This window comes from Bos javanicus, chromosome 10 (genome assembly GCF_032452875.1).
Source record: "Bos javanicus breed banteng chromosome 10, ARS-OSU_banteng_1.0, whole genome shotgun sequence".
Classification (NCBI taxonomy): Eukaryota; Metazoa; Chordata; class Mammalia; order Artiodactyla; family Bovidae; genus Bos; species Bos javanicus.
In genome coordinates, this window is record NC_083877.1 from 53,483,776 (window position 1) to 53,500,065 (window position 16,290).

The 16,290-nt window shown below is 35.0% G+C and overlaps 1 protein-coding gene across 4 annotated transcripts in view; it reads left to right on the forward strand.

Moving 5' to 3' along the window:
• Positions 1-16,290, forward strand: part of MNS1 (meiosis specific nuclear structural 1) — a 173,673-nt gene that overhangs the window by 141,366 nt on the left and 16,017 nt on the right. For all 4 annotated transcript variants that reach the window (XM_061431196.1, XM_061431197.1, XM_061431195.1 and 1 more), the window contains 3 exons: positions 1,864-2,093; positions 2,460-2,676; positions 2,769-2,876. In XM_061431196.1, the coding sequence (XP_061287180.1) occupies positions 1,864-2,093; positions 2,460-2,676; positions 2,769-2,876 (555 nt within the window). The remainder of the gene's footprint in view (positions 1-1,863; positions 2,094-2,459; positions 2,677-2,768; positions 2,877-16,290) is intronic.

The window sequence follows — 16,290 nt, forward strand, 5'->3', positions numbered from 1 at the left end:
ATTTCTGCTTCTGTTAGGTCCCTACCATTTCTGTCCTTTATTGAGCCCATCTTTGCATGAAATGCTCCCTTGGGGTCTCTAATTTTCTTGAAGAGATCTCTAGTCTCTATTTTCCTCTATTCTTTGCATTGATCGGTGAGGAAGGCTTTCTTATCTCTCCTTGCTATTCTTTGGAACTAAGTGTCTTTTAATTAGCATTAACATTAGCCTTTATATTTTATTTTTTTAAACTTTTTATTTTTTATGGTGTGTAGCCAATTAGCAAGTATGATAGTTGCAAGTGAAAATTGAAGGTACTCAGCCATGCATAGACATGTATCCATTCTCTCCCAGACTCCCCTCCCATCCAGGCTGCCACATAACATTGAGGAGAGTTCCTTATGCTATACAGTAAGTCCTTGTTGGTTATCCATTTTAAATATGGTAGTGTAAACATGTCCACCCCAAACTCCCTAACTATTCTTTCTGCTGCTGCAAACATAAGCTCATTCTCTGTGCATCTTTTTCTGTTTAGTAAGTTCATTTGTAATATTTCTTTTTAGATTCCGTGTATAAGGAATGTCATATGATATTTTTCCTTCTCTGTTTAACTTATTTCACTAAGTATGACACTGTCTAGGTCCATGCATGTTCCTGCAAGTAGCATTATTTCATTCTTTTTAATGGCTGAGTAATATTCCGTTGTATATATGTCCCACATCTTTATCCATTCCTCTGTTGGTGGACATTTAGGTTGCTTCCATGTCTTGGTTATTGTAAGTAATGCTTCAATGAACATTGGGGTGCATGTAATCTTTTGGATCATGTTTTTCTCCTGAAATGCGCCCAGGAGTGGGATTGCAAGGTCATATGGTAGCTCTATTTTAGTTTTTTAAGGAACCTCCATACTGTTCTCCATAGTGGCAGCACCAATTTACATACCCACCAACAGTGAGGAAAGTTCCCTTCTCTCTACACCGTCTCCAGCATTTATTGTTTGTGGATCTTTTGATGATAGCCACTGTTCACCTTCATATTTTTATCTGTTTCTTATTTTGTGTTTGATACTGCTAACCATTCTAGCATTTGGGATGTGATCATAATGGTAAAGGATAACTTTTTAAACTGCCCCAGTGTATATACGTTAAACCATTTTGTTAAATGATTTCAAAATGCTCAAAAAAATCAAGGTAACTCATTCAAGATGCAGGATTGTGTCTCATTCAGAAGGAATGGTCTTGAAGATTGAATTAAAACCTCAGAAAACAGACACAGTGTTGTATGTGACCCCTTTTTTAAGTTAAAGTTATTTCAAAGGGCCTTTAATAAATGAGAAAGGGGACATTTCAAAGGCCACTGGCAGCAAAGAAAATTTAGGCTGAGAGAACTTGAGTTGCTCAGAGCTATATTTAATAGCAGACAGGTATAAAAAAGATAGCACCATCCTTACTCCAAATAGCAGCCAGTACCCAGTGGAGCTAAAATTTGTGAAAATTACCTACATCAACTTTTAAATAGATGAGGAAGATGACTGTTGCTTTAGAAATTAACAAAATTATTAATGAAGCACTTCTAATCTTACTTACTGTTTTTCAAGTGTGGAGTTATTCTCCTTATTGCCCTGAGAGCTACTTGAAGAAATAGGAAAGCCTTTAGGGTTTGCTTTTCATTCAAACCCCACTTTTCATTCAAACTCTTCTTTTCATTCATTTGCTTTTCATTCAAACCCCTCAGGTGACAGTGACTTACCTGTGCTTTTTATCTACACAGATGAAAATATTTTATGAAATAGGCCTTATAGTATTCAGTTCCATGTGCTAAAAGTATTCTGTCATATTTTGCTCAGGTTTGATAATGGAAAGATGAGTTTTGTTTTAATAACAGAAACGTGATGCTGAAATAGCCAGAACTATGATGGAAGAGCATGAGAGGTTAATAAAGGAAGAGAGTGCTGCAGAGGACAAACGAAACCAAGCAAAAGCACAGTACAGTCATGACTTAGAGAAACAACTGGAGGAACAAGAGAAGAAAAAGCAGGAAGCTTATGAGCAGCTGCTGAAAGAGAAACTCATGATTGATGAAATTGTTAGGAAAATCTATGAAGAAGATCAATTGTAAGTTTGCCCCAACTTTCTTACATGCTTAAACATGCTTAAATATTTGTTAGATTTATCTCAGGCTTGTCAGGAAGAATAAACCACCTAAGAAGTGCCTGATACACAGTAAGTCCTCAGTAAATGTTATGACCTAAACTGAGACCAAGTCTTATTTATCTTTGTTAGTATAACAATTAATTGATAATTAAGAGATACTTATTAAGTAACAGTGACTAAACCTTTTTTTCCTTAATGCATATCAGGAGAACTTGTTTTCTGTTCAGTTTCCTTGGTAGACAGCTAAAGGAAATGACACTCATGTTTTTTTTACTTTTTTATTATTATTTCTGTTACTATAGAACTGCACTCACTATTACTTTTTAGGGAAAGACAGCAAAGGTTAGAGAAAATGAATACAACTCGAAGGTATATAGAAGAGTTTCAGAAAGAGCAGGCTCTCTGGAGAAAAAAGAAACGGGAGGAGATGGAAGAAGAAAATAGAAAAATAATAGAGTTTGCCAAGTTGCAGCAACAAAGAGAAGAAGATCGAATGGCAAAAGTTCAAGAAAGTGAAGAAAAAAGACTACAGCTTAAAAATATGGTACTAAAATAATTGTTTTAACACTGGAGAAATTCTTAAATATTTGTCATAGAATTTGATTCCTATACATGTTTTTTTTTTTTTTTTAATAGCTGACTCAGAGGTTGGAAGAAATGCTGCGGCAACGTGAAGATTTAGAACAAGTGCGACAGGAATTATACCAGGAAGAACAAGCTGAGATATATAAGAAGAAACTAGAAGTAAGTTTTGGAAATTGAGGGAATGATTAACATAGTGAAAGTGAAAGCTTTAGTTGCTCAGTCATGTTGACTCTTTGTGACCCCACTGACTGCAGCCCAGCAAGCTCCTCTGTCCATGGAATTCTCCAGGCAAGAATACTAGGGTCACCATTTCCTTCTCCAGGTTAACATAGAGAAGAGTACTATTTTGAGATGAAGCAGTAGAAAGGTAATAGATTTAAACCCAACTATATTGATAGTTACATTACATGTAAGTGTTGTATAAGTGCTACATTTAAAAGAGAGATTTTCAGGCTGGATAAAAGAGCTAGACCCAGACAACATAAAAAAAAAAACTGCATCAAAAAGCATGATGCAACTATATTGTCTACAAGAGACATAATTTAAATATGAAGACATATATGTTTTAAAAACAAAAGGATGGAGAAAGATATGCAGACAAACACCAATCAAAAGCATGTTAGGGTAGAAATCATGATGATAATAGGCTAAATTCATCTAGAGGATATAATACCCTAGAAGTGTATGAACTTAAATAAAACTTCAACTACAATACCTGTAGCAAAACTGAAAAAACTGAGAGGAGAAAGATAAATCCGTAATTATATTTGAATATTTCAATACTCCTTCTCATTAATATATAAAATAACTAGTCATAAAACCATGGGATATAGCATTGAACAATTTGACCTCAAGTTATGACAATTTGTCAGTTTTCTAATTGGGTGTTTTTTGTTAATTTATTATAGGATTTTGAGAGTCCTTTATGTATTCTAGTTCTTTGTCAGGTGTGTGGTTTACAGATATTTTTTCCTAGTCTACATGTTGTCTTTTCCAAAGCAAATGTTTTCAATTTCTGTGAAGTCTAACTTAGCAATTTCTGTTTATATGGACCATAACTTTAGTATCAGTTCTAGGACGTCTTTACCTAGAACCCAGAGAATTTTCTTTTTTTTTTTTTTCCTTAAAAGATTTCCTCTTCAGTTAATTTTTGTTTGTAGGTTATGAGACTTAGGCCAGTTTCTGTTTTGCTTTTCTATGTCCAGTTGGTCTAGTTGCAACTGTTTGTTGAAAGGTTTTTTCTCTTACACGCAGTTACTTTTGCTACTTTGTTTAAAACACATTTTAAACAAAGCTGAGCACATTTGTGCGTATATTCCTGGGATCTCTGTTTTGTCTGTTGATTTATGTGCCTATCCCTTCAGGAGGACCACACAGTTTTGATTACTGTATCTCTATAAAGTCTTCAAGATCGTTTTAGTTATTCTAATTCCTCAGCCTTTCCATATAAAGTTTAGAGTAATCTTAACTCTATCTACAAATAGTCTTTGGGGAATTTGATAGGAATTAAATTAAATCTGAATATCAATTTGGGGAAGATTGACATGGTCACTATATTGAGTCTTATAGTCCAGGAACATGGTATGACTCTTCATTTACAATTTCCCCTTGAACAACACAGGTTTGAGTTGTGTGAGTCCACCTATATTTGGATATTTTTCAGTAGTAAAATCTACTGTTTACACAGTCCATGGTTGGTTGATTCCACAGATATAGATATAGATCTATGGATATATAGATATCCACAGATATAGAACTGTGGATACAGAGAGCTGACTAAATTTATGTGGTTTAACCCCTGTATCGTTCAAGTCAATTCTGTTTAAGTCATCTTTGAATTTTTTCATCAGTGTTTTATATTCTTCAGCATACAAATCTTGTACATGTTTTGTTAGATTTACATCAAAGTATTTCAGTTTTTTGAATGATTGTAAATGGAATTTAAGTTTTAATTTCATTGTCTGCATACTCATTGCTAGTGAATTGACTTTTAAAAAATATATATTTACCTTGTATCTCATGACCTTGCTGAATTCACTTAGTAGCTGTAGGAGTTTGTAGGAGTTGGTTTGTTTGTTTTTCCATACATAGTCATGTCTTCTGCAAATAGGAACAGTTTCATTTCCTGGTTTCTTATCTATACACTTAAAAAAAATATTTATTTATTTAGCTTTAGTTGTGGTACATGGGATCTTTACTTGTGGCATGTGGGATCTAGTTCCATGACCAGGGATCAAACCCCAGGCCTCCTGCAGTGAGAAGGCAGAGTCTTAGCTGCTAGACCACCAGGGAAGTCCCATCTCTACACTTTTTATTTACTTTTTTGTTTTACTTTACTGGCTAAAAGTTTTAGCACTCACTGGCACTATATTGGATGAATGATGAGAGTAGATGTCATCTTTGTTATCTCTCAGGGGAGAAGCATTATGTTAACTGTAGTTTTTTGTAGATGCTCTTTTTATAGTTGAGGACATTCTCTTCTATTTCTATTTTTCTGAATATTTTTATCATAAAGAGGTGTTGAATTTTGTCAAATGCTGTTTCTTCTTTAGCTTGCTTGATTGCATTGATTAACTTTGGGAGTTACTGAACCACCTTGCATCACTAGAATAAATCCCACTTGGTCATGGTGTGTATGTCTTTAAATATGTGACTGGATTTTAATTTTCTAATAATGTGTTTCAGGGTTTTTGCATCCATATTCATAAAGAATATTGGTTTTTAGTTTTCATTTTGTATACTGGTGTCAGGGTAAACTGCCTTCATAAAATGAATGGAGAAGTTTCCTTCTATTTTTTATTGTTTAGAATTGATATTAGTTAATTCTTTAAACATTTGGTAGACTTTTCCAGTGAAACTATCTAGGCTAGGAATTTTATTCTTTTAGTGTTTAAAAATATTTATTCAGTGTTTTATTGTGTATTTATTTTAAGTTAATTTTTATTTTATATTGGAGTATAGTTGATTTACAATATCGTGTTACTTTCAGGTATACAGCAAAGTGATTCAGTTATGCATATACATACATCCATTCTTTTCCTGATTCTTTTACTACTTAGATTATTACAGAATAATGAGTATATAGTTCCCTGTGCTATATAGTAGGTCCTTGTTATCTGTTATATATATATGTGTGTGTGTGTGTGTGTGTATACACCTTTCTCCTTTGGTAACCATAAATTTGATTTTGAGGTCTCTTTCTGTTTTGTAAATAAGTTCATTTGTATCATTTTTTTAGATCCCATGTGTAAGAGAGATATATTTGTCTCCCTCTGACTTTTTTTCACTTAGTATGATAATACCTATCATGCCGGTTGTTATAAATGGCATTATTTCATTCTTTTTTATGGCCAAGTAATATTCCACCACACACACACACACACACACACACACACACACACACTCTCTCTCTCTCTCTCTCTCTCTCTCTCTCTCTCTCTTCCTTCTCTGTTCCTTTGTTGATGGCCATTTAGGTAGCTTTTATGTCTTGGCTATTGTAAATAGACCTGCACTGAAAACATTGGAGTGCCTATATCTTTGAATTATGATTTTCTCCAGATATATGCCTAGGAGTGGGATTGCTGGATCATATGGTAGTTCTATTTTTAGTTTTCTAGAGAACCTCCATACTGTTCTCCATAGTGGTTGTACCAATTTACATTCCTGTCAACAATGAAGGAGGGTTTCCTTTTCTTCACACCCTGTCCAGCACTTAACTGTTTGTAGACTAATGGTGATGACTATCATCATTGTGACTGATGTGAAGTAACACCTCATTGTAGTTATAGTGATGTTGAGCATCTTTTCATGTGCTTTTTGGCCATCTGTATGTCGTCTTTTGAGAAATGCCTCTTTATGTCTTCTGATTGAAATTCTCTGCAAGAGATTTCTGTGTATTTACCCATTTTTGATTTTTTTTTTTTTTTTTTGGTGTTAAACTGCATGAACTGTTTATACATTTTGGAGGTAAACCCCTTGTTAGTAACATTGTTTCCAAATATTTTCTCCCATTCTGTGGGTTGTCTTTTCATTTTGTTTATGGTTTCCTTTGCTGTGCAAAGTCTTTTAAGTTTAATTAGGTCTGAGTTTTGTTTTTATTTTCATTACTCTAGGAGTTGAATCGAAAGACCTTGCTGTGGTTTATGTCAAAGAGTGTTCTGTATATTTTTTCCTTTAAAAGTTTTATGGTATCTGGTCTTATATTTAGGTCTTTAATCCATTTTAAGTTTACTTTCGTGTAAGGTATTAAAAGAATATTCTAACTTCATTTTTTTTTAACATGTAGCTGTCTGGTTTTCCCAGCATCACTGATTTGAGAGACTGTCTTTTCTCCATGGTATATTCCTGCCTCCCTTGTTGTAGATTAATTGTTTGCAGGTGCAAGGTTTATTTCTGGGCTTTCTGTCCTAGTCCATTGACCTGTATTTCTGTTTTGGGGCAATTACCGTACTTTGATGACTAAAGCTTTGTAGTGCAACCTGAAGTCAGGTAGTCTGACTCCCCCAGTTCCATTTTTATTTCTCAGGATTATGTTGGCTTCAGGATGTTTTGTGTTTCCATACAAACTGAAAATTTTTTTCTAGTTCAGTGAAAAATGCCATTGATAATTTGACAGGGATTGCATTGGATGTGTAAATTCCCTTGGGTTGTTTGGTCATTTTAACAATATAAGTTCTTCCAATCCAAGGTTATGGTATGTCTGGGTATCTGTTTGTGTCATCTGTGATTTCTTTCATCATTACCTCATAGTTTTCAGAGTGCAGGTCTTTTGCCTCCTTAGGTGAATTTATTCATAGGTATTTTATTCTTTTTGATATGATGGTAAATGCAATAGTTTCCTTAACTTCTCTATTTTTCTGTTTTTAGTGTATAGAAATGCAAGAGATTTCTATGTATTAACTTTGTAACTTACAATGTAATTGATTCATTGATGAGCTCTAGTAGTTTTCTGATAGCATCTTTAGGGTTTTTTATGTATAGTGTGTCATCTGCAAACAATAACAGTTTACTTCTTTTCCAGTTTGGATTCCTTCTGTTTCTTTTTCTTCTTTGATTGCATGGCTAGAATTTACAAAAGTATATTGAATAAAAGTGATGAGAGTGAACATTCTTTTCTTCTTGATCTTATTGGAAATGCTTTCAGTTTTTCACTGTTGAGATTGATACTTGCTGTGGATTTGTCATATATGGCCTTTATTATGTTGAGGTAGGTTCCCTCTGTGCTCACTCTCTGAGCAATTTTTATCATAAATGAGTGTTGAATATTGTCAAAAGCTTTTTTATGCAACTATTGAGATAGTCATATATACAGTTTTTTTATTCTTCAGCTTTTTAGTGTGGTGTATCACATCGATTAACATATGTTGAAGAATCCTTGTATCCCTAGGTTAAATCCCACCTGATCATGGTGTTTGATATTTTTAATGTGTTATCGGATGTGGTTTGCTAGTATTTTGTTGACAATTTTTGTATCTATATTCATCAGAGATATTGACCTGTAATTTTCTCTTTTTGTGTGTGTTATCTTTGGGATTGTGATGGCCTCATAGAATGAATTTGAGAGTGTTCCTTCTTCTGTAGTTTTATGGAAGAATTTCAGAAGCACAGGTATTACCTCTTCTCTAAATATTTTCTAGAATTCACCTATGAAGCCATCTGGTCTTGGACTTTGATTTGTTGGAATATTTTTAATCACAGTTTCAATTTCAGTAACTTGTAGTTGGTCTGTTCATATTTTCTATTTCTTCCTGGTTTGGTCTTGGAAGGTTCTACTTTTCTAAGAATCTGTCTTCTTTTCTAGGTTATCCATTTTATTTGCATACAGTTGCTTGTAGTTGTCTCTTTACTGAGTCCCTGGTGTCTCAGACTGTAAAGAGTCTGCCTGTGATGCAGAAGACCCGAGTTCAGTTCCTGGGTTGGGAAGATGCCCTGGAGAAGGGAATGACATATTCCAGTATTCTTGCCTGGAGAATTCCATGGACAGAGGAGCCTGGTGGACTACAGTCCAAGGGGTCACAAAGAGTCGGACGCAGCTGAGCGACTAACTCTAACCATCCAGCTAGTAGTCTCTTACCAAGTTTGTCTTTTCAAAGAACCAGCTTTTAGTTTCATCAGTCTTTTCTTTTGTTACCCTCATCTCCATTTCTGCTCTGATGTTTATGATTTCTGTCCTACTAACTTTGAGTTTCATCTGTTCTTTCTTTAGTTGCTTTAGGTCTAGTGTTGGATTGTTTATTTTGGATTTTTCTTGTTTCCTGAGGTAAGATTGTATTACTGTAGACTTCTCTCTTGAAACTGTTTTTGCTGTGTCCCATAGATTTTGGATTTGGGTTTCATTTTCATTTATCTCTAAAATGTTTTGATTTTGATTTCTTCAGTGATGCATAAGTTGTTTAGTACCATATAGTTTAGTCTCCGTGTGTTTTTTGTAGTTTTCTTCTTAGAGTTGATTCTTGGTGTTTTTTTTTGGCAGGGCTGGATCTTCATTGCTGGGCATGGGCTTTCTCTAGTTGTGGCGAGTGGGAGCTACTCTCTAGTTTTGGTGCATGAACTTCTCATTGTGGCCGCTTCTCTTGTTGCAAAGCATGGGCTCTAGGGTGCACGGGCTTCAGTAGTTGTGGCACACAGGCTCGAGAGCATGAAGGCTTCAGTAGTTGTGCCTCGTGGGCTCTAGAGCCCAGGCTTGGTAGTTGTGACACATGGGCTTGTTGCCCCTAGCATGTGGAATCCTTCTGGACCTGGAGTTGAGCCTGTGTTCTCTGCATAGGTAGGTGGATTCCTAACCACTGGACCACCAGGGACATCCCTTGTAGTTGATTTCTAATCTCATAGCATTGTGGTCAGAAAATATGCTTGATAATGATTTTAAGTTTCTTAAATTTAGCTTCTTTTGTTGCTCAGCATATGATCTATCCTGGAGAATATTCCTTGTGCAGTTGAGAAGAACATATATTCTGCTTTCAAATGGAATGCTCTATAAATATCAGTTAAGCCTGTCTGGACTAATGTGTCGTTTAAGGCCTGTGTTTCCTTACTGGTTTTCTTTCTGGATGATCTGTCTGTTGATGTAAGTGGGGTGTTGACACATTATCAACTGGGGGAGTTTTGCAGAGACTAACTCCTGTGGCCAGCGATTTGTTATGTAAGTAAATATTGAAACACTAGCGTTTAAGTAAATATCAACAACTCTTTTTGCACTTGATGTATTTATTTGAAATTCTGTACATGTCTTACTAAGGCATTCTAATATTTTGTTACAGCATGATAGGAAGTATAGCAGGCACCTCTGTGCAGGGAAATAGAATATCTGTTACACACATACTGCGTGTCACCGGGCCTTCTCCTGGAAGAGCAGACCCTACACTTTCTGGCGGCATTTGCTTAGTCCTGTGGGTATTATTTCCTCTGGAATGTGTTCTTTTATTTTACTTGATAGTCAACAAAGTGGATCTTTGTAGGGAGTTCTTTTAGAAATGCCCCAGAAGGACCAGATCCAAGACCACCACTACATTCACCAGAATTCTCAGTTACTGATTGTCGAGCTACTGCTAACAGAAGTTGCCAGTAAGTCCTTTTACTCTGTGCATTAAGGCTATCATAAAATCTAACTGTATTGTATAAGTCACAGTTACTCAAATAGAAGCCCACTTTCTTACACCATTTTTGAGTTTTCTGGAGGATACTGAAGTTTGCCAGATACTGATCAGATCAATCAGCTCCTTTCATGTATTTAATTATACTCTAATTCTCAAGTGGGCTTGGTTATCCAATGTCCAGTCCTCCTGTCTTCCTTTCCTGTAGATTTTATGGAGGAGTCAGGAACAGTTGTCACCATGCAGACTCGTGTCTTTCCATATAAGAAAAATCACTTCTCCCTTCTGTAAGAATGCCATTTCTCCTCTGTGTAGATTTTAGATTTCTCCTTTAACTGGCTTGGTCGACCCGTGATTCTCTCCTGTAGTCCCACAAGCTCTGGTTTTGTTTTTCAACCACATTCTAGATGTGGACACACTGTTGCCATAATTATATTGGTAAATTATAGTGCCATGGACTAAGATAAGGTTGTACGACCAATAAATAATACTGTTTCTTGCAGTTTTTTTTTTCCTTCACTTGTGTAAATCTCAAGGTTTCAAATATATTCAGTTTCACTTCTGCTAACTGTCCTGACCAAAATTTCATATTTTGTAAGTTTCTGGGATTACAGGTTTTGAATTTGAGCTGTTTTCTCCACTTTGCATTGCCTCAGCAAGTGATAGCTCTTGTTTGGGTATATAAATTTTGGTAGAAAATAATCCAGAAGAGGTTTAACTCTTACATTAGGATTTATCTGATCTTTCTTTAAATTAGCTTCCTTGAGGTATAATTGCCATATAAAACTGTAAGATATTTAAAGTGTATATCATGGTGACTTGATAAATATTTACATTGTAAAAAGATTCCCCATCTATAGTTAGTTAACACATCTATCACTTCACATATTTTTTATGAGAATTTTTAAGTTCTACTCTCTTCAGAAATTTCATTTATACAATGAAGTGTTTTCAACTACAGTCACCATGTTTTATGTTAGAGACTCAGATCTTATTTGTCATAGAGCTGGAAGTTCGTACCATTTTACCAACTTTTCCTATTTCTCCCACCCACCAGTCTCTGCCAACTACTTTCCAACTTTCTGTTTCAATGAGTTTGACATTTTTTTTTAAGATTCCACGTGTTACCAGGCAGTATTTGTCTTTCTTTGATCAGCTCATTTCATTTAGCATAAAATGCTCAAGATCCATCTGTGTTGTCACAAATGGCAGGATTTCATTATTTTATGATTTTATGGCTGAATTATATTCCACTTTATATAGCTCTACCACGTTTTGTTTATTCATCTGTTGATGGACAGTTAGGTTGTTTCCATATTTTTGCTATTGTGAGTAATGCCACAATGAACACGGGAGTGCATATACCGTGTTAAGATCCTGTTTTCATTTCCTTTGGATATATACCTGGAAGTGGGATTGCTGGAACATATGGTAGTTCTGTCTTTAATTTTTTGAGGAATCTCCATTGGCTATATCAATGGCTATACCATTGGCTTTGCTTTTCTACCCACAGTGACAAGAGTTCCCTTCTCCACATACCCACCAACTATTATCTCTTTTTTGATGATAGCCATTATTACAGATATCTCTTTTTGGTTTTGATTTGTATTCCCTGATGTTTAGTGGTGCGTTGAGTACCTTTTCTTGTCCCTGTTGGCCATTTGTATGTCTTCTTTGGAAAAAACATCTATTCAGATCCTCTGCCCATTTTTTAATCAGATTTTTTTTGTTCTTTTCTGTTGAGTTTTGTGTCATTTTTATATATTTTAGACATTAACTCCTATCAGATACAGAATTTGCAAATGTTTCTGCCATTCCATAGGTTGCCTTTTCATTTTGTTGATGATTTCCTTGTCTGTAGTCTTCCCTGGTAGCTCAGATGGTAAAGAATCTCCCTCCAATGCAGGAGACCTGGGTTCAACCCCTGGGTTGGGAAGATCCCCTGGAGAAGGAAATGGCAACCCACTCCAGTATTCTTGCCTGGAGAATCCCATGGACAGAGGAGCCTGGCGGGCTACAGTCCATAGGATCACAGAATGACACAACTGAGTGACTTTAACTTCATTTTCTTGTCTATACAGAAGCTTTTTAGTTTGATGTAATCCTGTTTGTTTATTTTGCTTTTGATGTCAAATCCAAAAATTCATTGCCAAGGCTGATTTAGAGGAACTTATTCTCTTCTTTTGTAGGAGTTTTATGGTTTCAGTTTCATTAATTTTTTTAAAGAGTCAGCCTTTTGCCTCATTTATATTGTCTATTAGTTTTCTGTTTTCAATTCCATTTATTTCTGCTCTATTTACTCCCTTCTGCTTCCTTTCTATGGGTTTCTGAAGTGTAGTAGCTTAGATTATTGATTTGAGACGTTTCCTACAATGCTGCTGCTAAGTCACTTCAGTCGTGTCCGACTCTGTGCGACCCCTTGGACGGCAACCCACCAGGCTCCCCTGTCCCTGGGATTTCCCCAGGCAAGAACACTGGAGTGGGTTGCCATTTCCTTCTCCAGTGCATGAAAGTGAAAAGTGAAAGTGAAGTCGCTCAGTCCTGTCTGACTCAGCGACCCCATGGACTGCAGCCCACCAGGCTCCTCCATCCATGGGATTTTCCAGGCATGCCCCTATAAATGCATTTTACTGTATATATACATTTGATGCTATAAATTTCCCTCAAAGCTGTTTCAGTTGCACCTCACAAGTTTCAGTGTTGTTTTCATTTTCATTATCTTTGATGTTTTCATTTTCTTGAGCCTTTTTCTGACCAATGGATTACTTAAAACTGTTACGTAGTCCCTAAATGTCCAGAAATTTTTCTTTAAAAATAAGTTACTTATAGTTTGATTTCATTGTGATCAGAGAACATGCCCAATATGATTTTATTTCCTTTAAATTTGTTCTGTGGATATTTGAAAAGAATATGTTTTCTGCTACTTTGGGTGAAATGTTCTAGAAATATGTTTAAATGTCTGAAATTTCTATAAATGCCAATTAGATTCTATTGATTGATTGTGCTGTTGAATTCTCCTATGTCCTTGCTGATTTTCTGTCTAGTTGTTCCATCAGTTGTTGAGAGAGGATTGTTGATGACTCTAACCATAATTGTGGTCTTGTGTTTCTCCTTAAGGTTTTTTTTTTTAATTGAGGCAAAATTCATGTAACATAAAAGTGACTGTTTTAAAGCAGCATTTAGTACATTCAGAATATTGTGCAACCACCATCTCTGTCTAGTTCCAAAACATTTTCATTACCCCAAAAGGATACCTTGCATTAAGCAATTACCACTCTTTCCATGTTTTCCAAGACCCTGGCAACTACTAATTTGCTTCCTGTCTTTATGAATTTTACTATTCTGAATATAAGTGGGATCATGCAATATGTGACCTTTTGCATTGTGATTTCTTTCCCTTAGAATAATATTCTGGAGTTTCATCTGTTTTGTAGCATGTGTCAATAATTAATCCACCCCCCACTTTTTTTTTTGGCTGAATAATAGTCCAGTGTATGGATATACAACATTTTGTCTATCCATTCAATAGTATATGTTTCTACCCTTTTTTTTTTTTTTTTACTATTGTGAATGTTACTGCTATGAACATTTGTGTACAAGTTTTGTTTGAGTATCTTTTTCAGATCCCTTTGGGTGAATACCTAGCCCTGGTATTGTTGGGTCACATGGTAATTCTGTGTTTAGTTTTCTGAGGAACTTCCCAGCTGTTTTCGATAGAGGCTGGACCACTGTACTCTATTACTGCCTATGTAGAGAGTTCCAATTCCTCCACATCCTTGCCAGCACTTGTTATACTGTGTCATATTATAACATAAAAAGAGCTGAAGCTAAAACATTTCTAGAAGAAAACATGAGAAGGTCATTATGAACTTGGAAATAGCAAAGATTAAAAATTTTTAGGATAAAGGCATGAGCCATAAAAAGTTTATAAGTAGGCGTCATCAAAATTAATAATTTCCTAACATTGTTAGGAAAATGAAAATGCAAGCCACTGTTGGGAGAAAACATTCCGTATACATGGATCTTACAAATAACTTTTATCCAGAATATGTAAAGAACACTCAATAAGTTGACAACAGAATATAAAAAACCCAAGTTTTTTTTTTTTTTTTAAACAAACCGGAAGTTTCAGCACTTTGTTTTGATCATGTTGCACGGCTTGTAGGGTCTTAACTTCTGACCAGGGATTGAACCCGCACCATCAGCAGTGAAAGCATGGAATCCTAACCACTGAACCACTGGGGAACTCCAAAAGTTTGAACACTTTATAAAATAAGATATATGAATGTTTATAACAATTAATAGTATTATTTGTAATATTATCAGCTATATTAAAACAACATTGTCTTAGATACACAGTTTCGTCAATGAGGAAGAAATAGATACTGTGTAAAATATCAAAACTTATTTCATTTGAGTCCTTAATTATTAACTGCAGGAACACATGTATACCTGTGGTGGATTCATTTTGATGTTTGGCAAAACTAATACAATTATATAAAGTTTAAAAATAAAATTAAAAAAAAAAAGATTGTAAAATGTGTCCAGTTCTTTTAAAGAAACATCTTAATAAAATTCTCTTATAGATACCTAATGTCAAATAACCCCCAAAGCATTAAGAATAAAATGATGGATGAAGGCTAACAGGCATATATGAACAAATGGGAAGCAGGTAGGCAGCGTTATTACTAGGTACGTGGAACAGCAAATGAATCCCAGGTATCACAGAGAAAAGGTATAATCATTAAGGGACGTATAATGAACATTTTATCTCCCATGTAACATTGTTGTACTGAAGTACGTAACTGTTATATCTCCAAAGAAAATTTATTGGAAAGGGGAAACGGTGTTTAAACACCACTAGAACTTAATAACAAATACTTTAACTTACTAACTGAAAATCTGTAAACATTCAATTATTATTGGTTGAAGAGGATATTTGCAGACAATTTAGAGGAGGAAATTATGACATCAAAATCTATTAGGCAATTAAAAAAATTTTGTTTGTTTATTTTTGGCTGTTGTCTTTGTTGCTGTGCGTGGGCTTTCCCTAGTTGCAGTGTGCAGGCTTCTCACTGCAGTGGCTTCTCGTTGCGGAGCACAAGCTTTAGGATGCGCAGGCTTCTGTAGTCGTGCTGCACAGGCTTAGTCGCCCTGTGGCATGTAGAATCTTCTCAGGCCAGGGATCGAACCTGTGTCCCCTGCATTGGCAGGTGGATTCCTTATTTTTTTTTTTCTTATTTTTTAATTTAAAAATTTTTTCATTCAAGTATAGTTGACTTACAATGTTTCAGGTGCACAGCAAGTTGATTCAGTTGTATATATACAAATATATTAATTTTTGAAATTATTTTCCATTATAGGTTATTACGAGATACTGTCGTTCTCTGTGCTATACAGTAAACTTTCGTTGCTTGTTGCATATGTTTTTTAATTAGAAATATAGCATTCTACTGATATTAAGTCAAACAAGTGGAATCAAAATGTCATACATTTTTTCATTAAGCAAAAATTCATGTTTTCTAAAATATGTTATACATATTATTTCTATATAGGTATACAAAACTTTTCTACTATGCTTGATAAGGCTGGAGAAAGAAAATTTTTAAAAAGATGAAGAAATTGGAAAACAGAGTAAATGGGAGCACTGAATATGAAATAGAAAAAGTGAAACTAGATGAAAGGAAAAGATCATCATACAGCCATTAAACATGGCTATTCATTAGAAATACATCTGGAGCTCTGGAGAAAAAAGCAGCACCTGGGCTTTCTGTTTTTCAAAAACTCCCAAGATAATTCTGATATGCATCTGGAATTTTAAAAGTGATTACAAGTTTTTCTATTAAATTGTACTTTTGGTGATACAGAGTTCTATATTATTTTTCTGTTGACCAATCATGATACAATGGCAGTGAGTGAGTAATAGTTACATAATCACAATAGTAAAAGATGTTTATCAGTTTTCACAGTCAATAGCCAGA